The sequence below is a fragment of the Rhinatrema bivittatum genome, chromosome 13, assembly GCF_901001135.1.
Source record: "Rhinatrema bivittatum chromosome 13, aRhiBiv1.1, whole genome shotgun sequence".
In the NCBI taxonomy this organism is placed as follows: domain Eukaryota; kingdom Metazoa; phylum Chordata; class Amphibia; order Gymnophiona; family Rhinatrematidae; genus Rhinatrema; species Rhinatrema bivittatum.
In genome coordinates this window covers 5,607,933-5,621,926 of record NC_042627.1, presented here as the reverse complement: position 1 = coordinate 5,621,926, position 13,994 = coordinate 5,607,933, and the positions used below count along the sequence as shown (strand labels likewise).

Genomic DNA, 13,994 nt, shown 5'->3' with positions numbered 1-13,994 from the left:
CTTTAAAGGACGGACAACAGCAATAGCTACTTCCGCAAATCCTCCTGAGGGAACTGGCCCCCACCAGCCGTCTACCCCCGGTGGTGAAAGGACAGAGCTGTACAAGGGTCCCCGACCTCCTGCTCGTCCACCTCAGTACTGGGAGGGATGGTCCCCACCAGGACCTGTCAAACCTCCTGGGAGGAAACAGTCTTACAATCTTTCTTTTAAAGCTAAAACCTAATTTCCAAACTGCAGGTGGCAACACCAGGTTATGTGGCAGTGTCAGCAAAACTGTCTCCATCTGATGGAAGGGAGGCAAAACCCCGGAGTCTGGACTGATCTGGGTAGGAACAGGAAGGAGGTCCTTTAAACACAATTGTTCCTGGCGTAGGGTAACATCTTCCCTGCCCCCCTCTAAAACCAGCTGTGGGGCAAAGCTAGGCAAACGTGGGCACCCCACTGAGATGAAGGAGCACCATTGGGTAAGGGACAAAAGCTGAAAATGCAGTCACAGGAAGGAGCAGATCTGGGGGTAGTAGGAAGGCCTGTGACATGAGGAGCAGCAGCAGAACTGCCCCCCCCTCGGGGCCTAGTGGTCTGTCCGAGAAAGAAAAAGGGGGCCCCCTCTACCTAACCCCAGCAACTCGCACTGCCTCTCCATGATCACCACCCTGTGCCTCCATGGATACATCACCTCGTTTTCCCCCACAGGCATGGTCCAAACGTCCGGAAGAGCCTGCCTCAGGACCAACTGTACCACCAACATCTGGAAACCTATCAGAAGAGAAAATGCATTCTTAATGTGCAGAGAGGGACCCCAAATGTGGCACAGCAGGTGAGCAGCAGACAATCACCTCCCAGCGCGGAGCTTGCCGGCATTTCTTTATTCTTTCCTTAAATCTTTAGGGTTAGAATAGCTAAAGAGAGGAGCAGGCTGAGAACTTTTCCTTGAGAGTCCTCTCAGACAGTCCTGGGGGTCTATGGAGCAATTTGTGGCTTATTCAACTATTGCTCCCCAATGGCTTCCTTACAAAAGAGGTTTCACACCAGACAATATAACATCTGGATGGTGAGGCTTTGTCAAGTCCAGGGAATCGAGTGCCACCTGCCTTCCATTCACCCCCCTCTCCGCTAGGTTGGGGCAAAGATTTGTGGGCACAGAGCTCCACCCTCTGGTGTAGGATGCTGGTGCGATGGGGAGTCCTCCGGCAGTGCCCTGCTGAAGGCTGGATCGGCAGTACCAGCAGGTGGGGTGGGGGCAGGGTGCCACAAGCTGGGCCTTCACATCTCAGATGGCGGGCAATGCTCATTACAGCTGTTACAGGCTGAATGTCTGGCAAAGCAGGCCTGGGCGATTCTGCTTTGGCCATTTCAAAGGTAAAAAGTGTGCAAGAGGCGTGGTCATTGTTAAAAAATATCATCCTAGAAGCAAGGTCCAGATGTATTCCACACATTAAGAAAGGTGGAAAGAAGGCAAAACGATTACCAGCATGGTTAAAAGGGGAGGTGAAAAAGTTATTTTAGCCAAAAGATCTTCATTCAAAAATTGGAAGAAGGATCCAACAGAAGAAAATAGGATAAAGCATAAACATTGGCAAGTTAAATGTAAGACATTGATAAGACAGGCTAAGAGAGAATTTGAAAAGAAGTTGGCCGCAGAGGCAAAACCTCACAGTAAAAACTTTTTTAAATATACCCGAAGCAGAAAGCCTGTGAGGGAGTCAGTTGGACCATGAGATGATCGAGGGGGTTAAAGGGGCACTTAGAGAAGATAAGGCTATTGCGGAAAGATTAAATGATTTCTTTGCTTCGGTGTTTACTGAAGAGGATGTTGGGGAGATACCCGTACTGGAGAAGGTTTTCATGGGTAATGATTCAGATGGACTGAACCAAATCACGGTGAACCTAGAAGATGTGGTAGGCCTGATTGACAAACTGAAGAGTAGTAAATCACCTGGACCGGATGGTATACACCCCAGAGTTCTGAAAGATCTAAAAAATGAAATTTCAGACCTATTAGTAAAAATTTGTAACCTATCATTAAAATCATCCATTGTACCTGAAGACTGGAGGATAGCAAATGTAACCCCAATATTTAAAAATGGCTCCAGGGGCGATCCGGTAAACTACAGACCGGTTAGCCTGACTTCAGTGCCAGGAAAAATAGTGGAAAGTGTTCTAAACATCAAAATCACAGAACATATAGAAAGACATGGTTTAATGGAACAAAGTCAGCATGGCTTTACCCAGGGCAAGTCTTGCCTCACAAATCTGCTTCACTTTTTTGAAGGAGTTAATAAACATGTGGATAAAGGTGAACCGGTAGATATAGTATACTTGGATTTTCAGAAGGCATTTGATAAAGTTCCTCATGAGAGGCTTCTAGGAAAAGTAAAAAGTCATGGATAGGTGGCGATGTCCTTTCGTGGATTGCAAACTGGCTAAAAGACAGGAAACAGAGAGTAGGATTAAATGGACAATGTTCTCAGTGGAAGGGAGTGGACAGTGGAGTACCTCAGGGTTCTGTGTTGGGGCCCTTACTGTTCAATATATTTATAAATGATCTGGAAAGAAATACGACGAGTGAGATAATCAAATTTGCAGATGATACAAAATTGTTCAGAGTAGTTAAATCACAAGCAGATTGTGATAAATTGCAGGAGGACCTTGTGAGACTGGAGAACATATAGAGAAGGGCAACCAAAATGATAAGGGGAATGGAACAGCTCCCCTATGAGGAAAGACTAAAGAGGTTAGGACTTTTCAGCTTGGAGAAGAGACGACTGAGGGGGGATATGATAGAGGTGTTTAAAATCATGAGAGGTCTAGAACGGGTAGATGTGAATCGATTATTTACTCTTTCGGACAATAGAAAGACTAGGGGGCACTCCATGAAGTTAGCATGGGGCACATTTAAAACTAATCAGAGAAAGTTCTTTTTCACTCAACGCACAATTAAACTCTGGAATTTGTTACCAGAGGATGTGGTTAGTGCAGTTAGTATAGCTGTGTTTAAAAAAGGATTGGATAAGTTCTTGGAGGAGAAGTCCATTACCTGCTATTAAGTTCACTTAGAGAATAGCCACTGCCATTAGCAATGGTTACATGGAATAGACTTAGTTTTTGGGTACTTGCCAGGTTCTTGTGGCCTGGTTTGGTCTCTGTTGGAAACAGGATGCTGGGCTTGATGGACCCTTGGTCTGACCCAGTATGGCATTTTCTTATGTTCTTATGCTCCCCACCCCTGAAGGGGGCACAGGATGTGAGAGCAGGGCATGCTGGGAAGGCCCCTCACCCCTGAAGGGGGCATAAGATGAAATGAGCCCAGCGTGCTGAAAAGTCTTACCTTTGAGGTTGTACAGGCTCATGGAGTCGCCCTCACGTGCTGTTGCCTCCCAACAAGTCACATCGTTGATCACCTCTTTCAATTTGTCCTTGTGTAAAGTACTGCAGGAAGAATAAAGAAGAAAAGCAGGAATTAATCACCCTAAGGACTCATTGGAAGGGTGGGCATTATCACAGTAATAAAACCTGCCCTATGTGGACCCCACTGCAGGAAACGTAAGCCCCACCCAGGGCACACAGCCTGGCCCACTGGGGCCTCTTTTTTTTCTTTTTTTAATGTAATAAGCATTTAAATAAACATCTTTAAGAAAAATTCTCTCTCTCAACTTGAGTTAAGCCATAAAGACTAAGATCAATATTAATATCCCCAACTCATAGAGCAGTCCACAGTACAAGGGGGGGTCAATATCACAACTGCAGAAAATGAATAAGACTGCAGAAACGCAATGCAACAGGGACTCTCTCTTCATATCACAGTTACAAAAGGCATGTTGTACACTAAGGGTCTTACGCTTATCCTTCCCTGTCCAGCTTTATCACTTGAAAAGAAAATCAGTTGACTAGGAAACGTTTTTGTATTTTATACAACATTTCCATATAAATAATGCCCCAAGTTGAATAACTTCAGGCTTTAGCAGTAAAAACTGCCTTCATTTTTTTTCTGAGCAGCTCTGGATACATTGGGGAAAGCCCTAATCGTCAGCTTTAAAAATAACTCCTCAGGATGGCTAAAGAAAAGCTGAAGTAACCAGAGTCTATCAGGCTTGAGCACCAAAGAGACCATTCAAGTCGATAGTTTCGCTAGAGATTCATCTGAGGTCTTTAACAAAGCTGCCAAGTTATGACCATTGTAACATTTATTAACAATAAAAACTGTGGCTGCTAATGTTATGTATTTAAGTTAGAATAAAGGGGAAGCCATGCCAGCCACGCAGAGACGCTGGTTGTGAATACTGCGTTATATGCACATGGAAGCATCGAACTGCACTTTAACGGGTGATGTCCCAGCACGGTGCTTGCGAAGTTCTCCTGCCTTGGCAGGGCAAGCAGGGATCGACAATGAAGCCACAAACCGTCACTGCTCTCCCTTACCTGTGGGTGTACCCCTTTCCAGCCAGGAGCTCCCGCCACAACCTCTGCTCCTGCTCCTCATTCAGGTATGGTATGCCGTTCTTCAGGAACTGCCCCAAGACAAAGGAAGAGAAAGGGTAAGACATGCGTAGAGAGAGGGGGAACTGATGAACGAGTAAAAACAGAAGGATGAGACACAAGCCTTCCACATCCCAGAACAGAAAGGAAGGGACAAACCTATGACCTCCAGAGTTTGTGATTGTTTAGATTTTTATATTCCATTTTTGGCGCTTCAAAGAAGATTACATTCAGGCACTGTAGGTATTTCCCCGTCCCCAGAGGGCTCACAATCTAAGTTTTTGTACCTGAGGCAACGGAGGGTAAAATGACGCCCAAGGTCACGAGGACCGACAGCAGGACTTAACACCGGTCTCCCCGGATCATAGCCCGCTGCTCTAACCACTAGGCTACTCCTGCTAATTTTCGTTCCTGTAGTAGCACAGATCAGTCCAGACTCCTGTGTTTTTCCTCCCCACCAGCAGATGGAGACAGAGAAAGTTTCACTGACACTGTACATAACCCAGTCTGCCGCCTGCAGTCCCTCAGTATTTGACCTGTACCCAAGCCGACAGCAACAATCATAAATTGCTAAGCAAACTTACTCTCCTCCAAAGAGCTGGAAGAAGGTGAAGTTGCCCAGACAATAGAAAACTCATTTCCCAAATTTAACATAAACGATTGGCATTGAAAACCCAACAACTCCGCACTATATACAAAGTAACAGCACGAGCGGCGGACTATCCCCCCCAGTAAATGGGCAGGTCTCTAGGCTGCTCTGTGGTACTACAGGAACAAAAATTAGCAGGTAAGAACCAATTTTCCGATCAATCCAGACTCCTGGGATGTGCCTACGCTCCCCCTTAACTCAGGTGGGACCAGGAGAGTTCCACTCCTAGAACACTCAAATCACATGGGAGCCGGAACCCTGACAACCAGCGATAACGCCTAGCAAAAGTGGGCAACGACTTCCTAGTAGCCGCTCAGCAAACTTCATGCGGCAATACCTGTTGTGACTCAGCCCAAGAAGTTGCCTGAGAACGTGTCAAGTGCGCCCCCAAACCCCAAAAGTCTGTTTGATCGCTTCAATCGGCCACTGCACAATTGTAGCCTTAGACGCCTTACTTGGACTACTCCACGGTACAAAGAAGTGATCCGATCTACAAGTGGTGAAGGGGCAGAATATAAGCAATAATAAACAAACAAACACAGAAATCATAAGTGACCTTTAGATACATCAATAATGCATGCCTGCCATCTAAGAGCCTAAGCTCCCCCTGCGTGAGGCAAACAGGAATCCAAATCCAGAAAAGCTGTCTAAGATGGAACACAGAGACCACCTCAGGCCAAAAAGAAGGCACCATGCATAAAGATACCCCTGAATCAGACATCTGTAGAAAGGGATCTTGACACGGCAGTGCCTGGAGCTCCAAAATTCTCCTGGCTGAACAAACTGCCACCAAGAAACCCATTTTAAAGAGTCAAGTCCTTAACCATTGTTCTCTTTAGTGATTCAAACCAAGCCTCACACAATCCTCTAAGGACTAAATTCAGATTCCAAGACAGATAAGTGTTCCGCACCCGAGGATACAAGTTCTTAGCTCCCCGAAGGAACCGTGTAACATCTGGACGTGCAGACAGAGAATACCCTTGCACCTTACCCCAGAGACAACCTAATGTCACTACCTGAACTTTTAGAGAGTTAAAGGCCAGTCCCTTTCTGTAGAAAGCCAAACTATGCAATTCCATAACCTGAACAGGCTGAAGTTGCACTCCATCAACAACAACAGGCCAGGACTTGAAGATCCTCCAGATTCACACTTATATCAACGATGTAGAGGGTCTCCTAGCTTGCAATAAGGTAGAAATAACAGCTTCGTAATATCACCTCCATCTCAGTCGTCTCCTCTCAGAAGCAAGAGGATGATGGGGAATGCTTGGGGCTCAGAGGAAGGAAAGTAAGTGAGGCCGGGGTGATATAATAATGAGATACAATTTTGTACAGTAATAAATAATTCACAGTTAAGTTTAACTACTCTAGGTGATGTAATACGAAAGAATATTCAACATAGGATGATGCTGTCTTTGGGGGAATAGGGGACTGAGGAAGGGAGAAGAACTCATGGAACTGTGGGTTTTGGATTGTTCTGATTATAGATGCACTTCATTTGCTGCTTTTCCACAATAAAAATTTAAATATTAAAAACAAACTCGTTGCTAGGCTCACCACCCATCCTAGAGACTTCAAGCACATCGGTATCTTTTGTACCGATTTTCGACAGAAGTCATTTGATTTTGCACGAATGAGCCAATCGTCCCGACACGGATGCGCCAACACACCCTCTCCTTTTGCAAGGCAGTCACCCCCACCATCATCACCCAGGTGAAGGTACACGGAGCCATCGCCAGCCGACGGGAAGGGCTTGAAACTGGAAGTGTTCCCTTAGGGCCAGGAACCTAAGGAATGTCTGGTGCTCCGGCCTGAGGGCTATGTGCCTCTCGCCTCTGTCAAGGCGAGAGATGCCAGGAACGCTCCCCTTGCATTCTGCCGCTATGACGAACCTCAAGAGTTTCCATGCAGAAACGGGGAACCTTGAGCCGCATTTACCTTCTTTAAATCCAATATCTCTTTACTTGAATACGGGGGGGGGGGGGGGAAATAAACAGGATGGTTAACTTAAGATCGACCTCCGGCCACATTAAGAGTGTTCAGGGTCTGAGCCAGACTCACCAAGACATCTCTGTGAAAAAAAGAATAAAATCTGAGTAGAGTCTGCAGCTGCTCTCAATCACCAGCAATTTCTCTCTCTTCTAGAAGTGAGAACGCCAATTCCCCATTGGAACCCGCCAACGTCTCATGATCCACATCTCCTTGAACATTACCAGGGACAGCCTCCCTGCGGCATTTGTCCTCCGTGACTGACAAATGGGAGGCCCGAGCATGCGATCCCTACATACGAGGTTGCTTTGCCTTCACTGGGCACTCGTGCAGAAAGGTCTGCAGGCCCTGGAAGCATTCCCAGGAGGAGGAGGAGGATGGGTCTCTACTGGAGTCCAGAGGCCCAACCTCTCTCGGGAACAAGGGAGGATAACGGACCACCCCCTCCAGAGACGCCATAGGCTGAGGGGATGCCCCAACATGGGCAAAAGCTGTAGTAGTCAAATTGCTTTGAGCGCTGACACAGAGTGAAAGCTGAACTGCTATCAGACAGCGAGCCTCACAGATAGCGAGGGGCTTGGAACTGTCCGTCCCCGGCGTCTCGCTCTCCTGAACTTCGGCTCTAGGCGGCCTCCTGCATGCACACCAACACCACCTGGGTGTACGCGAGCACCTCTCCAGGACACGCGCAAATATGCACTCAAGGCTGGGTCACGATTGTAAGCGCACAAGGACACGAATATGCGCTTGTATAGGCCGTGTTCGTACGCGCACAAAGAACTGCGTAAAATACGTGCTTGTCTAGGCCGCAGCCTTACGCGTACAGGAACCCGTGCATGCAACCGCCACGCGGTGAGAATGCATGCATTCGCCTACGTTCATGGGAAAGGAACTGCTGCCGCGGCCTACTGCACAGCTAAGCAAAGCCTGCCTGCGCCTTCAGCGCATTTAGGCCCAGATCTGTTCAACATCCAGCACTGAAAATGAAAGGCCTGAAGAGCTTCTCAACAGCTCAGGCCTCTTGACCGGCCGAGCATCCTTGGAGATTGGGGGTTGAGAGCCAGCAACTCCTGCTGTCTCATCTGCTAAACAAGCTTGGCGCATAAGCAAATTAAAACCTTTGGTGCGGAGGTTCAGGATCCAGGAGCGCAGGCCGCACGGCAGATCAGAAAGAAGCCAAACTACTGGCTATGTCTGTCTCCTTTCGCCAAACTTCATCAACCCAGCCCAGGACAACCCGTATAAAAGGGATATTTCCCTGCTCCACTGGGCTTGCAATGCAGAACTGCCAGCAGGTTCACCGTTCTCATGGGGATGAGGGATCTGGACCACCAGATGTCCACCCCACGGATCTCCGGACCGAGCTATCAGAAGGGTCACCAGCCCCTGCTTGAGCATCTCAAACCAGGGGGGATGGCCCCACCAGGACCTCACAACCCCCTGAGAGGATCCAGAAATTGTATCTTGTTTTTTTCTCTCTCTCCAGACTGCAGGTTTTATACCCTCTACCATCTGCTGGAGATAGAGAAATACTGAGGGACTGCAGGTGGCACACGGGGTTATGTACAGTGGCAGTGAAACTTTCTGTCTCCATCTGCTGGCAGGGAGGCAAAACCCAGGGTCTGGACTGATCTGGGTACGTACTGGGAATGCACTGCACTGCTTTCAAGGGTCAGGACTGCAGGTTATGCCTCTCAATCTGCTGGAGTCAGAGAGATACTGAGGGATTGCAGGTGGCACACCGGTATATCTAGGGGGTGCTTTTCAGCTTTTCTCTGACTCCATCTGCTGGAGGGGAGGCATAACCCAGCAGTCTGGACTGATCCTGGTACGTACAGGGAACAGTGCCACCTCACGGTTACTCTTCTCTCTCAATCACTGCTGTACTATAAACGGAAGAGACTGAAGGCCATAAAAGACAGCAAGGCAGCTAGATGGCCAATGGATTCTGAACAGAATTCCTCGGTGCAGCCATGATGTGAATTCATATAAATTTAAAATATCTCAAAACTTTAAGATGACTTAGTCAGGTGAGCAAGAGCCATCAGAGAAATGACCTTTGAACTCAGAACCAACAGAACAAAAAGAAACTCAAAGCTAGCGAGCGTGAGGCTCCTGGTGGCACTTTTACAGCAGTACAGAGTCAGGAGGGGCGGTCATCTTTACCTGAAGATTAAATGCAAGAGGTCACCGATTCAAGACCTGGCTCAAGGCTCCAAGCATCAGCCGAGTGTCTCTGGACACACCACTCTCCTGACGGAAACCATTCTAAGATCTGCAGCCCGGCGCCAACCATGACTGACCACAGAGGGAGCTGAAAAGCCCGTTTTGCAGAGGCCCCGCCATAACCAACGCAGCACGGGGTCCCACAGAGCTCCAACTCCCCACAGCCACCGCTGCCCACGAGCAGGCGGATGCACGGTCACTCAGAGAAACTTTACCTTATTAAAGTCAAAGCCAAACTCATTCAGGAACTGGACACTGCTGCTCTGGACACAAAATTCAGAATCCATACAGCCGAATGTCAGGGGGAAGAGGAAGAAATTGTAGGAGTAGGAGAGGAACCTGAGGCAAGAAAAGAAAAGAAAAAGTCAGACAAAGGCGCATATCACAGAGAAACAATGAAGTCGCAGCATCCTAGGGCCCTCGGCCCCAGCAGAGCCACGTCTACATCGTTTATGTAGGAAAATCAACTCACCGGTTTGAGTTCTGTTTAAAAAACATCGACAACCCTGTGGGGAGAACAAAGAGATTACAAATGGTTTAAAATAAATAAAACAAATACAAGAACTGTCCGTCTGTCCCTACCGCCCTTAACTACCGGGAAATGAGGAACAAACCCAGCTGCGACACGGTCCTGGCAAACCTCGGGGAAAATCCCCAGCAAAACACAGCCCAGACATCCCAAAAGACCACGACTGGACGTGCAGCCCACCACTGCTTTACAAATTGTAGCAAAGCGCCCATGCAGAAGAGGGGTCCGAGAAGGTCGGCGATGGAAACCGTGAGCAAGAAATCTTATTCAGCTTAGTAAGAGGCAGAATCCCAGGGCTGCCTGGGGGGAGATTTAGTCCAGTCCTGGGTTTGTGTCTCTTAGTAACCACAGAGCTCATCTCAAAAGAAAAAAAAGACGCCATGACCGCACATAGAATCAGAAATCCAGGACTGGCCAAAACCCTTCCCCCAGAGACCAGACCTTCAAGCAGGAATCAAGGAACCTGCAAATCCCGGGCTCCCAGGGAAACTCTCAGCTTTACTGTCAACAGGGTTCAGGAATCCGACAAGGAGACGCAAACTGAAGTTAGGAGTCGCTACACCATCCGTTCTTTGGGGACTCCCTGCTTACAGAGCTGGCTGGAGGAGAAAGGATCCTGTGGCACATGGACCGGGGAAGAGGGCAATTTGACAGCTCATGGACTGAGAGGGACAGGGAGCGGGAGGGGGAAGGACTCACCAATTTGACACACGGTGAATTTCTGGACACTAGACCTCACCTTTCTGTACCAATCATCCGCCGAATCGAAGAGACTGTCAACACAAACCCATTTTGTTAAGGCAGTAAATATTTTCAAGAAGTCACCCGCACTGCCCCCTGCAGGCAGAGGCTGGGATTTCAACAGGTGCAAGCTATCCACAGATTCCCTGCCCTTCCACCATTCCTTTATTACAACTGAATCTTTTTAAATATTGTAAATATGAAGACATTTCTTTTAGTGGAGCTGCTGGCAGGTTTCTCACACACCGCAGCAGGGATTACAGCAGCAGCACTGGAGAAACAAGAACTTCCTCACCTGGGCTGCAGGTCGAGGGGCGACACTGAATGGAGCCCTGTGAATTCCATGTCCATCGCTACTCCGGAAAAGAACAGAGAGAAGAGCAAAGTGTTAGGGAGGCCTCGTCACAGACTCCTCATTTACTGCAGAGATCAAAGCCCAGAGTTATCACATTAACACAGGAAAACTTGTGAAATCCTGAGCTTGGGGATACAGATTCAACGTGCCCTTAAGGAAACCGTATATGAAACCCAAAACTGACAACGCTCCACAACCATCGGGCCTCCAATAAACAATCCAATACATTTTAGGGGCAATTAAACAATTTTCAAAGTAAAAAGAAGGCACCTCCTTTTCTTTGAAAACCGCCTAAGAGAGTGCCAGCCCTCTCCTCCCACCCATGTAAGACACACACCCTTTTGAAAATACTAAAGCTAGGCCTGTTTCAATCCTACCCCAGAAACCTCTCTCCCAAACGCAAGTAAAAGTGCAGTAATTACCACAGATAAAATGCAACTCCCCATCCATTCGAGTCACAAAAGAACAAGCCGGTTTTTTTCTTACTGCTAGCCATAAGACTATCGGGCCGATACAGTAAAGTCCGCGGGAGAGCAGGCGAACACCCGCTCTCCCGGCACGCGCACAGGCCACTCGCCTGTGCACGCAATTCTGTATTTAAATGAGGCCTGGCGGTAAAAACGGGCAAAAGGAGCAGCGGCTGTCAGCGGGTTTGACAGCAGAGGCTCAATTTTGCCGGCGTCTGTTCTCGGGCCCGCTGACAGCCACGGGCTCGGAAACTGGACGCCGGCAAAATTGAGCGTCCGGTTTTCGACCTGACAGCCGCCGGCCAACTTAAATTTTTTTTTCTTCCTTTTGGAAAGTTTCGGGACCTCCGACTTAATATCACCATGATATTAAGTCAGAGGGTGCACAGAAAAGCAGTTTTTACTGCTTTTCTGTGCACTTTCCCGGTGCCCGAAGAAATTAGCGCCTACCTTTGGGTAGGCGCTAATTTCTGAAAGCAAAATGTGTGGCTTGGCTGCACATTTTGGTTTGTGAATCGCGCGGGAATACCTAATAGGGCCATCAACATGCATTTGCATGTTGCGGGCGCTATTAGGTTCGGCAGATTGGAAGCGCGTTTTCGGCCCCTTACTAAGGGGTAAGGGAAAATGCGCGTCCAGTGGCGGGTTAACAGTGCACTCCGGAGCGCACTGTACTGTATCGGCCTGACGTGAGAGGAGTCAAATTCTCACATATCTACTAGCAAATTTCTAATCACTAGAAGAGAAGGATGCTAGGTGGTTAGTTTTACAGCACTAAGCATAATTCACAATCCTCCCCTCCACAGAACCAGTTTCTATACATTCCCTAAATAAAATGCACCAAATCAAGCTCTCCCACACAGCACATGCTGCGCATCTATGCTATCACATAAGAGAAATCACTTTCGGACAGATTTTTTATAAACTGCTATTAGTTAAAACTACAAGCATCAGAAACACGTCACCATGAGATCTTACTAGAGTCCCGATCAGTGGCAGATTTAGGATTTTGCTGTCCTTAGGCACTATTGATACTGTTGCCCCTTTTCCCTTCCCGGACAAGGGGCAACAAAGCAGGTCTAAGGCACAGCCTTCTTTGCTCTGCTCCCGGCTCAGCTCTTCCTGTCATTTCCCTGAATTAGAGGAAGAAGGGCTGGATTAGGGAGCATAGGGTGTTTTCTGCTGCAGGGGTCCCTGGCTGCTGCTCCTTCTCTTCCTCCTCAATAGCCTCTTCTCTCCGGCCTCCTGCCAGTGCTCGGAAGCGGCCGTCAGCAGCACTGCGGGTGCAGGAGTCCAGCAGACTGAGCACACTCCTCCTGCACCACTGGCCTGCCATGCAGTGGGTTGGAGGTGCAGCACTATGGTGCCCATGGCTGAAGCCATAATGGGCATAGGCATGCTCGAGTTCTACTTTGCTCTCTGTGTGTGCTCTGGGCCTACCCCTTTTATTTATTATTATTTATTTATTTGAGGCTTTTATATACAGATAATCGTTTAGTAACATCACATCGGTTTACATTCAACAAAAACTCACCAGAGCGCTATGCAATAGCAGCAATGTTTACAGATAATTAAACTTGAGATAAATAACAATTCTGTACAAGGTATGAGGAAGGCAAGATACAGGTAATCACAGCAGTGTTTACAGATAACAGTAAACTTGAGATAACAATAAACTTGAGATAATTGACAGTTCTATGTAATGAATGAGGAGAGCAAGATAGAAGGTAGAAATTAACTTATACAAGAGAGTTAAATGTAAGAGAACTACCAAAGTTGAAGGCCATATTATATTAACCAGGTTAAGTCTCATGTGTGGACAGGGGTTGAAAAGAGTAGAGCAATTCATTTTTTATTCCTGTTCTCTGCAATGAGGGGAGGGGGCTACAGCATGAAACAGAAGGTTGCTCTCTACCGAGATCAGCAAATCTCCAGCCTGCTGGCCCCCAACATTTTTGCCACCCTAGACACCACCCTAATGTACCTATTAGCAAATCCAGATTTGGTCCTGGCTGTCTAATGCCTAATACCTGGAGTAAGAAAATCAGGACTGCTCTGCCTGGTGAAAAGAGCATAATCCAGGATCAGGCAATGTCAGAGCAGACGAGAAGGGCTGCAAAAGATCTTGTTTCTTTTATGGCGGCTTCAGCTAAATTCGTACACAAACACATATAATGTGGGGTAGTGAGAATAAGGACTTTACGTTTCTTCCTCACCCAAGAAATCACAATCCTCAATTCGCCCCTGAAGAGCTGGAAGGGCTTCCTCCAGCTGACTGCCGCTGATATCCATTTGATTTTAGAGTTAGGAAGACAACTGCAGATAGTTAAGGAAGGCAGAAAAGAGAAACATCCCAGATACAAACATAAAGGCAAGGGAGGGGGAAAAAAACCCCCAAATATAAAGAGAAAAAGGGAAAGATCCAAAACAAGAAGCTTAAAGTACTACAAGAGCTTTCCTAGCCACGCGGTTACTACACTGCCCTACTACGCACGCGCGGAGCACTCCCGCGTAACCAGACCACACCCCTGACCATTTCTGCAGCAGATCACCCCGCTGACC

The 13,994-nt window shown here is 47.7% G+C and overlaps 1 protein-coding gene across 2 annotated transcripts in view; it reads right to left on the bottom strand.

Moving 5' to 3' along the window:
• The window catches only part of PNLDC1 (PARN like, ribonuclease domain containing 1), a 51,661-nt gene extending 37,667 nt beyond the window's left edge, over positions 1–13,994 (bottom strand). The window contains exons 1-8 of one of the 2 annotated variants that reach the window (XM_029575437.1): positions 13,649–13,994; positions 10,906–10,963; positions 10,569–10,642; positions 9,813–9,846; positions 9,556–9,679; positions 4,420–4,508; positions 3,329–3,429; positions 677–756 (exon numbers count right to left, since the gene is read on the bottom strand). In XM_029575437.1, coding sequence (XP_029431297.1) covers positions 677–756; positions 3,329–3,429; positions 4,420–4,508; positions 9,556–9,679; positions 9,813–9,846; positions 10,569–10,642; positions 10,906–10,963; positions 13,649–13,724 — 636 coding nt within the window. In that variant the 5' untranslated portion in view covers positions 13,725–13,994. Of the gene's footprint in view, positions 1–676; positions 757–3,328; positions 3,430–4,419; positions 4,509–9,555; positions 9,680–9,812; positions 9,847–10,568; positions 10,643–10,905; positions 10,964–13,648 lie in introns of those variants that run through there. The other variant, XM_029575438.1, reaches the window with a different exon arrangement.